The sequence below is a fragment of the Pipistrellus hanaki genome (genome assembly GCF_964339955.1).
Source record: "Pipistrellus hanaki genome assembly, chromosome: 18".
In the NCBI taxonomy this organism is placed as follows: domain Eukaryota; kingdom Metazoa; phylum Chordata; class Mammalia; order Chiroptera; family Vespertilionidae; genus Pipistrellus; species Pipistrellus hanaki.
The window spans coordinates 26,934,418-26,948,121 of NC_140520.1; the positions used below are offsets into that span (position 1 = coordinate 26,934,418).

Sequence of the window (13,704 nt, forward strand, 5' to 3'; positions counted from 1 at the left end):
TGGGTATAAAATAAATTGTTTTTAGTATGAAAGGAATTATCACCTTAGGAGAAGTTAACGAGGTTCTATTCATAGAAAATGAAATAAATAGAAAGTATATAAAGTTAATAGAGCCAATATTTGGCCTAATAGTAAATAAACAAATTAGTAGGAATTTATTGACTACTTCATATTCATGGTCAGTGACTATAAATATAGAATACCATCCTATGAGACTCTCTTCTACTCTTAAAGGAGTTAACAGGCCAGTGGTAGGTGGAGGGAGGGTATAGCAAGCAATACATAATTGCACAGTGAGAAATATTCAGTGGCAGGTGAGCTCACAATGTACTGGATGGATATAGAAAACTCTGTGGAGGGAACAGGACATAAACTTGACCTTGAAGGAGAATTTTAATAAGGCAAAGAAATGAAACAAGGGCCTTGTTCTTTAGAGAAAGTTTTGGCCAAATACCAAGGCATGAATAAGACTGGGGTGCTTTGATCCTAGAGATTTTTATTCAGTAGGTCAGGGGTCATAAAATGAGGTGAGAGTCAAGGAAAATATGTTTGATTATTATGGAGTCTGTTTTTCTTATTTATCTGAAAAGCAGAGGTATTATCTTGCTGGAATGTGGAATAAATTCAATCCTTTCTTCAATTCAGAATCTTGAATTGTTAAAAATATATCACTGTATAGGTATGTTTGTACTTCTAGTAATATTTATTGTCTGTCTCCTAAATTCATAATGTTAAAATTTTGTAAAAATTAGTTTATTTGGCTTTGTATAAAAAATCCCCAATTACTATTTTTATTCTTACTGATATGATAATTACACTTATAGTGATTATTCAGTGTCCTTAATTAGTTTTGAATCTCAAAGAATAATTCAAATGGTCCGTATAAATATGCCTAACATTATTATTCTAACTCCAGTTTGACATAGATGATAACTGTATTAACCAAACATAGCTAATCTGAAATTCATCAATAATGTGGACAAAAGAAAGTTTTCTTTGTAAAAAGATTTCAGTTAGTTTGTCTACGGTTTCTTTTTCTGTTCAGAATAATTTTGTTTTTGTTTTCTGAGTACTTATACTAAACATTTTTTATGATCTGATATTATTGGACAATTTGAAATTTTAAAATCTTTCATAAAGGAGTAATTGAGAAATACAGAGCAGAAAGTATTATAATCTTTACTTATTGTCTGATAAGTTAGGGCAGTATTAATTTATATTTACAAGTAGGTTTGTTTACTGGATTTATTTCATAGTCCATGGTACATTCAAAAGAAAATATTCTCAACAGAGAATTGTCTAGACTATAGACAACATTTAATTATTTCTTGTTTTTAAATATTTCAGGTTGTTGCTCAAATGATGTGGTTGATGGATCATATTTTTAAGTACACAAACTTTGGAATTGTTTCTCTAATTCATGGAGACTTCTTTATAAGACAGGTGAGTAGTGAGCTCCCCCCACAGTGATAGCCTGATCAAACTGGTTCTTTATTATACAGAAAGGCATAACAAAACCAATTAGAGCAGGTGAAGTCAGGGAGCGTTCCTCTGACTCTTTATTCCCTAAATCATTTATTTCAATCTGAGCTTGAGTCCGCATAAGCATTAAAGTGCTGATTCCGTAAACATTCTAATCTCTACCCTCCTTCTCCCATCTAAACAGAACAACGTTCAATAAATACCTATCAAGCACCTGCCATATTCTCAGCTCCTCTACTTTGTAGTTATGTGAATTGGGCAAGTTATTTAAACTCTCAAAGTTTCCTCATTTTTCAACTAAGAGTAATAGGTGCTCCCCTCATAGGGTTGTTGTAGGGATTAAATGAAGTACTACCTGTGAGGCACTCAGCACAGTACCTGCTACCTTTGTCGTCATATTTGTCATGATCACCACTACCATCATCTATATTATCACTATTATTTTTATTTATAATACACTGTTATATAAGGTATGTAAATTAACAGTAGAGAAATTATTAAATAAGAGGAAATATTTTGAGAATTCATAGTAGGAAAAGTGAGTACATCAAATTTCTGTGAATCCAGAAAAACTTTAGAGGAAAAGATATTTGGTATACATACAGAGAATGAGTATGGGTTTGATAAAAGAAGGTGGGTTGGGATTGAGTCCCAAGCATTAGGAATAATTTAGTGTGTAGGAAAAAGTATCACAGCTTCTTATCAAGTCAGCACTACGTTATAGTATTTCCCTCCTGTATGCTACTGGTTTCACACACTTTATTTTTTCAGAAATGGGCAGCTGAAATATGCAAGCGTTTTTATGTATGGTAATGCCACACTTGAACTGGTGTTCATATATTTGGCAAATTAAACCAGGATTGTGCAGTACCTTATACATAATAAGTACTTAATGAATAACTAGTGAATCTAATTAAACCTTTCCTAAGAACCACAAATTAAGAAATAAGCTGGAAGTATGTAAGAAAATTCTAAACTCTGTGAAAATAGGTGTCATAAAACACGTATTCTTTACTTCAGATGTTTTTATGTACAGAACACATTTTTGTTTTTCACATGCTATGCAGTTAACTGGTTTCTTCTGGAAACACCCTTGGTTCTTCTGAGCAGAGATGAACAGATTATGCTCTGGAACCTCAGGGAGAATTGGAAGTGAGGATTGGCCACAAAGTTGAGACAAAATAAATAGTGACCAGAACAACAAAGAAACTAGCCTAATATTTCAGAGTATCTCAATAATTGAAGCATAGCAGTTTAGGGGAATCTAGATAAAAAACTAGCTGTGTCTTTTGCATCATGGGAGTCTAAGGAAATTATTGAATTTATAGTGTAGTATGGTATAATAAGTGATCCTAATATGATTCTCAGTTAACAAAAAGAGGCTAACTTATACTAAATTATTGGTGTTCTTTGAGAGGATAAAAGTAGAAAATAATGCACTCTAAAGCATTTTTTTATTACAATATATAGTCTTGCATACTTAAATATCAGAGAGATTTGTAAATTCTTTGCTAGATAGTAGCAAAACCTATAATATGGAAGGAGGGGAGAGGAAAATATATTAATGGTAAAGAAAATCTCTTGGGACTTTGCTACTAGATGATTTTGACAAGTTATTTCCAAGAGTATTAAAAATATTTTACAAATAGACTTGAGAACTTACATACATGAAGCTTAATCATAATTCAATTCAGTAAAATAGCTAAGAAAATGTCTTACTTGTTTTGCATTTGGAATAATTTCAAGACTGAAAGCTTACAGATTATTTTAGGGAGCTTCTGTAATTGCATTGGCTGGAAAATTATTAGTGAATTGATCATACTGGAAGGAAGAACCTTTGTAATATTTAGTTGTGGGTTTGGGGACTTCATGAAATTTTTTCTGGATTCCTCTTTTCATTCTCAAGACCCTCTTTCGTTCCCTAAAATCCAGTGCATCTTGTCTTGTTAGTTTGACTTTCAATTTTTTTTTCTTCCTGAATGTAATTCACCTCTCATCAATGTACCATAGTCAAATGTCAATGTACCATATTCAAATACCTTTGTCTGGACAACTGCAAAAGTCTTCTAATTTATCTCCTTAATCTTTTTGTCACTAGAGCCAGTAGATTTTTTTTTTTTTTTTTTTAATTTATCTTTATGGTCCTACCTGCTTTGGCTCAGTGGATAGAGCATCAGCCTGTGGACTGAAGGGTCCCAGGTTCAATTCCAGTCAAGGGCACAAACCCAGGTTGTAGGCTCCTTCCACAGTAGGGGGCATGCAGGAGGCAGCTAATCAATGATTCTCTCTCATCATTAATGTTTCTCTCTCTCTCTCTCCCTCTCCCTTCCTCTCTGAAATAAATAAAAATTAAAAAAATAACTTAAAAATTTATCTTTATATTTTAATATCTGAAAGTATTACAGATGTCCCCTTTGTTTGTTTACTTTCTCCCCATTGACCTTTGGTGCATTGGACGACACTCAACAACTGAGCCATCCTGGCCTGGGCTCCTTGAACATCTTGACCCTCTCTATAATCTTATTCTTTCTTCCTAAAACTTATCGCCAGTTGAATTTTCACTCATTTTCTGTCTTCTCCACTTGAGTAACCTATATGAGGGTCGCTTACTTCTCTGTCTCTGGTGTTTAGTGTTTCTGGGAAACCCACAGGTAGGCTTGGGCTGCCTGTGGCAATGTCCAGTAACGCAGGCAGGGTTGAATCATATCAGGCGTTTATTGAGAAGGCCAGCCAGCCAAAAAGACAGGGAGCTTGTCTTGCAGCAAGGTGCAGGGGACAGGATTATTAAGGGGAATGGCTAGGGTGAGGCCCAAATGCAACTACATGGAGTCCCGGAGGTCTGCAGAGTTCAGCTATTGTTCTTGGTCATCAAGTGATGAGATGATGTCTTGACTCTTTATGGGGTTGGCCTGACCATGCTTAATGGTCTGCTTGCTTGCTGGGTGCATTGTCCATCATCCACAGTTGAGTCACTTCATCAATCACTTTGTTCGTGATCAAAGGAGGTAAGCAGGTGCAACTGCCTAAGAAATAAAACGTAATCCTCTGTTCCCATATAAGAAATTTAACCCTCTGTTCACATATAAGTATATGTATTCTAGGATTTAAAAGTAATATGGTTATTTAAAAGTAATATGGTTATTAATGCAGGTGCTCTATCTATCAGATTATAAGATCCCCCACACCCCCATCAGTAGGACATTGCCCAGCGAGGTGGAGGCACTCAGTAAACAGTCACGGAATTGATGAATGAATGAACTTTCAGGGGCAATTAAAGCATTTTTTTTTCTTTAGAAAGAAGGATTTATTTATATAATACTAATAACTTCTTTTTACCACTTTGGTCAAGATAGGCGGTAAGTTGAGGGAAATCACCATTCTAGTCTATGATTGGATTTTACTCTAGAAGCTGTTACTACTATTTAATTTTACAGTAGTTTAATGTCACATATACCTATACTTATTATGTGTGTCTACCTTCTAGGGAAAATCTCATCGTGACAAACAGCTGCTGCTTCTCAGGAAGCACCTAGAAAATAATTACAGGAACAGAGATCGAAAATGGATTGTTTTATTTCCAGAAGGGGGCTTCCTCAGGAAGAGGCGGGAAACAAGTCAGGCATTTGCCAAGAAAAAAAACTTGCCATTTCTTACACATGTCACTCTGCCAAGGATTGGAGCAACACAAATTATTTTGAATGTACTTGTGGCACGACAGCAAAATGGAAGTCCAGCAGGTGGAGATGTTAAAGAATTAGGTATGATGATTGTTAGCATTTTTTGCCTTTGTTGAATTAAGGATTTTCTGGAGTTCCAGATAACGTTGTTCTTTTCTATATTTATAATTTTTGTCAAATAGAAATGATACTCGGAGAGAAGATGAAATACAATTTTTTTAAATATATTTTATTGATTTTTTACAGAGAGGAAGAGAGAGGGATAGATAGTTAGAAACATTAATGAGAGAGAAACATCAACCAGCTGCCTCCTGCACTCCCCCTACTGAGGATGTGCTCCCAACCAAGGTACATGCCCTTGACCGGAATCGAACGTCGGACCTTTCAGTCCACAGGCCGACACTCTATCCACTGAGCCAAACCGGTTTCGGCTGAAATACAATTTTAAAGGTTGTTTCTACATACAAAGGTAGTTCATGCTTACAATAATTCATTCAAATAATACAGAAATGCATGAAGTCAAACTTATCTTTCCCTTACCTTCCCTATTTTTACTCCTTGTGATTCTCATTGCTATGGTAAAAGCTCCTGTAAATATATTTACATTTTTGTGGAAGGATTTCTGAGGTGTAGATGCCTAGAAGTGGAATAGCTAGAGTAAAAGACATAGGGAGAGAGAAGTGACTAATTTGTGAAACTAAAAATAGACATGCAAATAAAAGTAGTAATGAAAATTTTTTCACTTATAAAATTTAGAAAGCTTTTTTGTTTGTTTTTAATGCAGAGAATGAATTTAATACAGTTTGGCATTATTTAATAACCTTAAAATGTTGATAAATGACTCAGTTACCCCACTGCAAAAAATTCTTGTTAAAAGGAAATAATCTTTACTTTCAACAATTAAGATCAGTTTAAAAAAAAAATAGTCTGAACGTTTGTCACAGCATTATTTATAACAGCAAAGAAGTTGGAAATAGCCAGAAATGAGATGGGATGGTAATTATAAAGTATCCATACAGCAGAATACAACACAGCCTTTATAAATGATATTTGTGTTTTTTTGGCTTGGAAAGATACTTACACACTCTAATGCTAGTGGAGTGAGAGAAACATACAACTCTGGTGCAGACAATCTGAGCCCACAGATAGAAACAATAAGTTAGTAGAAAATGAGTGAAAGATATCAAAATATTAACTGTGAATTGTAACATTATGATTTTTTTTCTCATTTCTTATTTGTTTCTGTATTTTTTAAAATAATGAGTATACCAGTCTATTACTTGTATGGCCAGGAGAAAGTAAGTCACACTCAAAGCTGCAACTGCAAATCTTGGAGATAGCCTGGTGAATTGTGAAGATTTGCAGACAAGTTTGTGCCAACAACGTGAAGACTGTTATGAGCAAGTTTGACACTATGACAGTTTGGTGACAGAAGCTGAAAGAAACTCAGGAGGCCTATTTCCTTAGTAGCATTTTGCTATTTTTAAAAAAATACTCTTTAGAAAAAGTAAAAATAGAAATGATAGCTCCTCAAAAATATTTATTTTTAAATGACAATACGGACCAGACATAAAAATAATGCCTGTGAGATTACACTGAGTTTTCCTTTTATTATTATTTTTTTCTCTAAGCGAATACTTGGCAGACAGCTCTCTTCATCTTTCATCATCTATTAAGAAGACAAATTGGAAAGTCTTTTAATAGAAAAGGAAAGTTCAGAATAGCTTTGCTGCTAGAGAGACAAGGTGGCAATGTCAGCCAAGCCAAAACTTGAAGGCAAAGGACTTCCAAATAGGATTTGTTGCACTCACTAAGACTGCTGTTTTTAAATCGTTTTACCCAGTCAGTCCGCTGTAGTGATGTGGATCTCAGATGTAGGGACAATTTTCATGCAGATGACCAATGATGAAGAAAAATGTTTGTTTCCTTGGGAATGAGACAACTTCTGCTTATAACCAAAGCAAAGTAGTTAATTACTTACCTTAATTAAAATTTTTATTCTGTTTAGGAAAAATAATTAGATTCTAGAAAATTGTGTACTCAAAATCTAGTTTACTTGTATTTTACAAATTTTTTTCTCTATGTTTTGGTATTAAGTATTTTATTTTGTTGACTGTTCATATCAGTTATTTAATGTTTTATTCTATACAAACACACATGTCTTTGTGTCTGTTTAAATATGTTATCCATATATATTTCAAAGTTAAGCTATGTCTGATTAACTTTAAATGATTAGGTTTTCTTTGTTTATTGTATCATTTAATAGATATTAAAAAGCAACTCTTGTGATTCCTCCCCCATGGTTTTATTAAAAATTTTTTCAAACATATGTAAAAGTTAAAACATTTTTACAGTTAATATCTATGAGGTGACCAACTAGATTCTGTAATTAACATCTACCTAATAAAAGAGTAACATGCTAATTGACAGTACCTTCATGACACCCACCAGCCAATCAGGAGTGAGTATGCAAATTAAACCAACAAAAATGGCTGGTTAATTTGAATACTCAGACACTGAGTGGTGGGGGGTAGGGCGGGGTGCTTGTGTTGTTGCCATGGCGACGACACAGGCATTCTGCACCACCTCAGACCCTCTGGGCCTCTGGTCAGCATGGAAGGTGGAAGGCAGTTCTGGCCAGGTGCTGCCAGCCCGGGAAAGGAAGGCCCATTCTGGCACAAATTTTTGTGCATCGGGCTTCTGGTTTTACTATAATTTGCTTTATCATATCTCTGTCCATCCTTGTATCTATTCATTAGTCTATCTTATTTGTTTTTCGTACATCTCAAAATAAGTTGCAGATATTAGTATACCCCTCAACATTTCAGCATGCATGTCATGGGTAGCTTGTCAAAATGTGTTTTGTTACATAAACTTTGTTTCTTTAGCACTATGTTATTAAAAACATTTTTTTTACTTATTTTTTTATAAGCATCCTCTCTCCCCCTTTCAGGATTGCCTAAAAAATTTTAAGCATTTAAGGCCAGTTTATAATTATTTGACATAAACAAGTAAAATATCATTTATTCCTAATGTACATTTGGACTTATGTTTGAAAATAAGTTTTCTTTTTTAGGAATCTCAAATACCTCAGATAAAAGATAGGCCATAAGGCGTTAGCATCTGCCTATCAGCATTCTCTATGAAGATTCCTGTCTCATTCTTGCTCACATTGTATTCCATGCTGGCAATAAAAACAGCACTGCCATTCCCTCTCACAACGGTAGTTATCTGTTATTTCATTGTATGTAACTCTTGCTACAATGGAAGGAGTTTTTCGGTTTTGTTTCAGACAAGACCAGCAACTAGCGATCATGTGTGTCAATGAAATGTTTACTTGTATTGCCTTATTACAATATTTATTAATGTCTCCCAGCTGTCACAAACCTTGGTGTTCATACCATATTGTGTTGTATTTAGTGAAAGGTTTTGAGGCCATTTTAGCTTCTGACCTTTTCGTAGGCCAGTTTTTTATGAGTGATAAAATATAAAAAACTAGACCTTGGTAGTACATAATAGTATTGAATACTTGAATGATACATGTCCAATACATAATAGTGCTGTGAATTGTTCATTTGTTTGAAATCTGTTTTATAAAATAATAGGAAATACTTCATTCTAAGTGCATCATATAGAACAGTAACACCAAAATTCATCCTGTTTCCTTAAAGCAAAAGATTTATCAATATGCTTTATACTCCTCAAGTAACCTATGCAGTTGTTTGTTGTAAATAATATAAAAATTGATCCAATTTTAAGTTGCTTTTTCTTTGTTCTCAGATAGCAAATCAAAAGGTCTCCAGTGGATAATAGATACAACTATAGCTTATCCCAAAGCTCAACCCATAGATATTCAAACCTGGATCCTTGGATACAGGAAACCGACCGTCACACATGTACATTACAGGTAAGGATTCTATATTAGAACTGAACATATATCCAACATAAAGCATGATCTGAGAGCATGCGGATATTTCAATATTAAATTTTTAATTGATTTTTTTTTTCTGTTCTTGGAAATATTGTTTTTTTGTGCAGTTTCTAGTTGTTTGGTTATATTTTTAAAATTTTAAACAAGGATGAGATGTTTTCAATTACAATAAGATTTTAAAATGCAACATTAGAAATTATATATACACAAATGTGAATAATATAAATAACTGGGGTTAGATTTCTTTCTCTTTAAATCAGGGGAGATTGGTAGGAAAAACAAAACAGCATCGTTTGTCTAAAGTGAGAAATGGGTGCCCAGAGAGATAGCAAAAGGCGATCTGGAAACTATAAATTTCACTGAAAAATAGTAGTTTTGCTTCGTGTGGGCTACCTAATCTTCACCTATAGACAGATTTTAAAAACTATTCACAAGTGTGTTTTTTTCTGCAGTTAAGCATAATTTATCTTGAATATTACTATTAAGCCATATGGTGCAAAAGCCAATTTTTCTTCACATGATGTAGAACAAATATTTGTTTTCTTAAACACAGCTGACTTTTTAAATATATATATGTTTTATTGATTTTAGAGGGAAGAAGGGATGATAGAGAGATAGAAACATCGATTGGCTGCCTGTCACCCCCACCCCCACCCCCAACTGGGGATTGAGCTTGCAACCCTGGCACATGCCCCAACTAGGAATCAACCATGACCTCTTAGTTCGTGGGTGGACACTCAACCACTAAGCCACACCAGCCAGACTAACTTTTTTTTTTTTTTTTTAATTATTAAATAAAGCAGGCAGCCCATCCTAGGACCTTGATGGCTAGAGATTGCCTGAGTTTCAGTGAGTGCATTGTTTGAGCACCAAATGATATACTGATTAAAAAAATATTATAGAACTACAAAGCACCTTACAAATATAATGTACTATTATTAAGATATATGAAGTTACGTGTATGGTTTATTGCTAAATCCACTATTAGTAAATGAACCTTCCCCATAGATTGGATGTAAACCACTTACTACGTCAAGAGAAAAAAATGTCTTTTCTTATTCCTGACTTTTTTTAATTTCCCAACATTATGTATTGTTTTACTAGGGAAATATTTGTGATTAGTTTGCTTACAACTACATTATTGATCTTTTTCAAGAGTAAAGCTTGTTTTAGCCGAAACCGGTTTGGCCAGTGGTAGAGTGTCGGAGTGCGGACTGAAAGGTCCCAGGTTCGATTCCGGTCAGGGGCATGTATGTTGGTTGCGGGCACATCCCCGGTAGGGGGTGTGCAAGAGGCAGCTGGTCGATGTTCCTCTCTCATCGACGTTTCTAGCTCACTATCTCTCTCCTTTCTTCTCTGTAAAAAATCAATAAAATATATTTTCAAAAAAAGAGTAAAGCTTGTTTTAAAAGAGGAGAAACTAAGGGTTTAACTGGGGAACATTTGAAGGGAAAACTTTTCCTCCCCCTCTTTCCTTTGTATTCCTGTCACACTGGAAAACAGCTTCTCCCGGTTAAAGAAGTAATGGATGCGGTGTGCGGTGTGCTGCTGTTAAGGAGTTAGTAGGAAAATTAAACATGATTAGATTTTAATCACAGGAACACAGTGTTTATAGGGATAAAAGCAAAAGTAACCCCTGTCCTTCAAATAAATGTCTGCTTCACTCCAAATCAGGATAGTGAGGTAGATAAGCTGATTGCCTTGTGCAGAACGAACTTATCATTTCATTGTCAAAATCTTGAAAAAAGATGTAACCACGAGTGTAATGGCATAGCAAGATTACCAGAAGCGGACGTGTGGCTTTCATGTCTAATTTGATTGGGACTTTGGTTACTTTGGAGAAGGCATTCAATTAGAGACTTTGGGCAATAATTTGTTTTCAGTTTTGAGGGGGAATTAATTCAGAAAAGGAAGATTTAATGTTTTTTAAGAAACTATGTTCACTAGCAAGATGGGCAGATGTTAACATTTTTATATATTTGCCTCAGGACATTTTTTTTATTAATAAAAGAAATAAAGCATTTCTAGTAAAGTTCCCATTGTTTCCCTTCCCAGTTCCATACCCCTTCCCTCCTATCCTTGAAGCCACTACAATCATAAATTTGGTGGGTATTCTTTCTCTTATACTTTTATTATACAGATATGTTTATAATGTATAATATTGTTTTGTATGTTTTTAAAATGTATATAACCATACGTGGGTATGTCATCTTACAACATGTAGTTTCCCATTCTATTGTTTACTATATCTTTTTATTTTTACGTTTATGGCTCCCTTTCATTCATTTGAACTATAAACACTATTTATTCTATTCCCATTATATGATTGTCATACCTTACCTATTCATTCTGTTATTGTTGAATACATATTTTTCTCAGTCTTTTTGCTATTATAAGTAATGTTGCAATGAGCATTCTTATGGCTGGTGTTGTTCAGTGGTTGAGCATTGACCCATGTACCAAGAGGTCACCAGTTCAATTCCTTGTCAGGCTACATGCCTAGGTTGCAGGCTCAATCCCCAGTAGGGTATGTACAGGAGGCAGCTGATCAGTATTTCTCTGACATCAATGTTCTATCTCTCTATCCCTCTCCCTTCCTATTTCTCTTTTTTTTTTTTTTTTTTAAATGCACTGCTATGAAATATAAGATTGGGGTTAAGGTACCATCGTCTTTGAAAAGTTCAATTGATCACTATTGAGATTCTAAAAGGTTCACTGATTGACGTCTGTCTTCCCTGTTTAGAATATAACCTCCATGAGAGCAGATACTTTGCCTGTCTTGCTAACAATTATATATTAGACTAATGCTGAGATGTAATACAAGCACAGCACTTACTGAATATATGAATGCTGAAGTTCATGCTATGTAGACATGCACTGTGCAGTGGCAACAGCCACTAGCCACATGTGACTATTGAGCACGTAAAATGTAGCTAGTCTGACATGATGTCCTGGAAGTATAAAATACGCATTGGATTTCAGAAACTAGTAAGAAATAGGAATGCAAAATATTTCATTAATAATTTTTGTTGGTGACATGTTGAAATGATATTTTAGATTTGGGGAGGTGATTGAAAGATTAAAATTTTTAAATGTTACTAAAGAAATAACAGGAGGCTGAGAAATCCTATGATCTGCTGCCTGCAAGCTGGACAACCAGGAGAGCCAGTGGTATAATTTAGCCTGAGTTCCAAGGTCTAAAAAGGGGTTGGGGGGGAGGGGAGGGGAGAGGTGATGGTGTAAGTCTTTCTGAGTCTAAAAGCCCAGGAACCAGGAACACCAATGTCCTTGGGGCATAAGGTGGATGTTGTAGCTTAAACCGAGAGAGTGGGCTCACCCTTCTTCCACCTTTTTGTTCTCTTCAGACCCTCAATAGATGGGATGATGAGGGCAATCAATTTTACTCAGTGTAGTACTTCAAATGCTTATCTTCCAGATACACCCTCACAGACACACCCAGAAATAATGTTTTCCCAGCTATTTGGGCATTCCTTAGCCTAGTCAAGTTGACACATAAAGTTAACTACCACTTTAATTTACATAAAAACCCCAAGAAACTGAGTGCAACATCTATTTATCGAGTTCAGCAATCTTGACATAAAACCATTACAGAACAATCAATGGTATCCCTTTGTCCTGACAATAAATAGAAAATGTAAGTTAAAAAAAATACCACTCTCAGAAACAAGGAGACTATAAGGTACCTACCAATGAAATGTAACAAGAAATGTCTAAGACTTTTGTGAACAAAAATTTAAAAAATTTATTGAAGAATATAAAAGGTCTTGAATATAAGTGGGAAGATACTGTGTTTGTTCATAGAGAGAAAGATTCAAAATTATAAAGATGTCAATTATCCAAAATTAATCTATAAATTTAACATATTTCCAATTACATTATATCCAAGAGGATGTAGACTCAGAGTCCAGGAAGATTTTTCTGAAAACTTGACAAAATGGTTTGAAAATTTATTTGAGGGAATAATGGTAAATGAATAGCTACAATAATTTTGAAGATGAATGAAACAGAGGCCTTCTTCCTACCAGATATCAAGACTTAATGTAATTAGAACAGTGTAGTATGAGTGCAGGACCAGATCAATAGGAAGATTAGAAAATCAAGATTTATTTGGGAACTTGTGTATGATTGAGTAGGCATCACATATCAATGGAGAAAGAATGAAGTAGTCAATAAATGAAATGGTTTGGGACCATTGATTTTACAAATGAGGGAGCATAAAATTGAAATTTCACCCTTTACTATATCCCAAGGTAAATTCCAGATATATTTTTACCTCAACATCAATGATGAGACTCGAAAGTATTGAAAGAAAATATAGGAAGCTCCTAGTGTTCTCACAGTAGGGTATACCTTCCTTATAAGACACAAAAGACCTAATAAATCATGAAGGAAAAATACAAATTTGCTGAATCAGAATTAAAATTAAAGAAAAATTTGACTGCATCAAAATCAAAAGGTATCACAAAAATTTAAGGTGTTTGAAATGCACACAGCAGGGATTCACATTGAGTGTACATGTAAAGAGTATAGATCAATAATTATATTAAGTTTTGGTGCAGGAGAGACAATTTGGTGCAGCCAATTTGAAGAACA

At 34.5% G+C, this 13,704-nt stretch overlaps 1 protein-coding gene across 5 annotated transcripts in view; it reads left to right on the forward strand.

Moving 5' to 3' along the window:
* The window catches only part of LPGAT1 (lysophosphatidylglycerol acyltransferase 1), a 246,955-nt gene that overhangs the window by 218,289 nt on the left and 14,962 nt on the right, over window positions 1-13,704 (forward strand). For 4 of the 5 annotated variants that reach the window (XM_084865561.1, XM_084865560.1, XM_084865559.1 and 1 more), the window contains 3 exons: window positions 1,348-1,443; window positions 4,967-5,240; window positions 8,940-9,066. In XM_084865561.1, the coding sequence (XP_084721687.1) occupies window positions 1,348-1,443; window positions 4,967-5,240; window positions 8,940-9,066 (497 nt within the window). Of the gene's footprint in view, window positions 1-1,347; window positions 1,444-4,966; window positions 5,241-8,939; window positions 9,067-11,145; window positions 11,189-13,704 lie in introns of those variants that run through there. The other variant, XM_084865562.1, reaches the window with a different exon arrangement.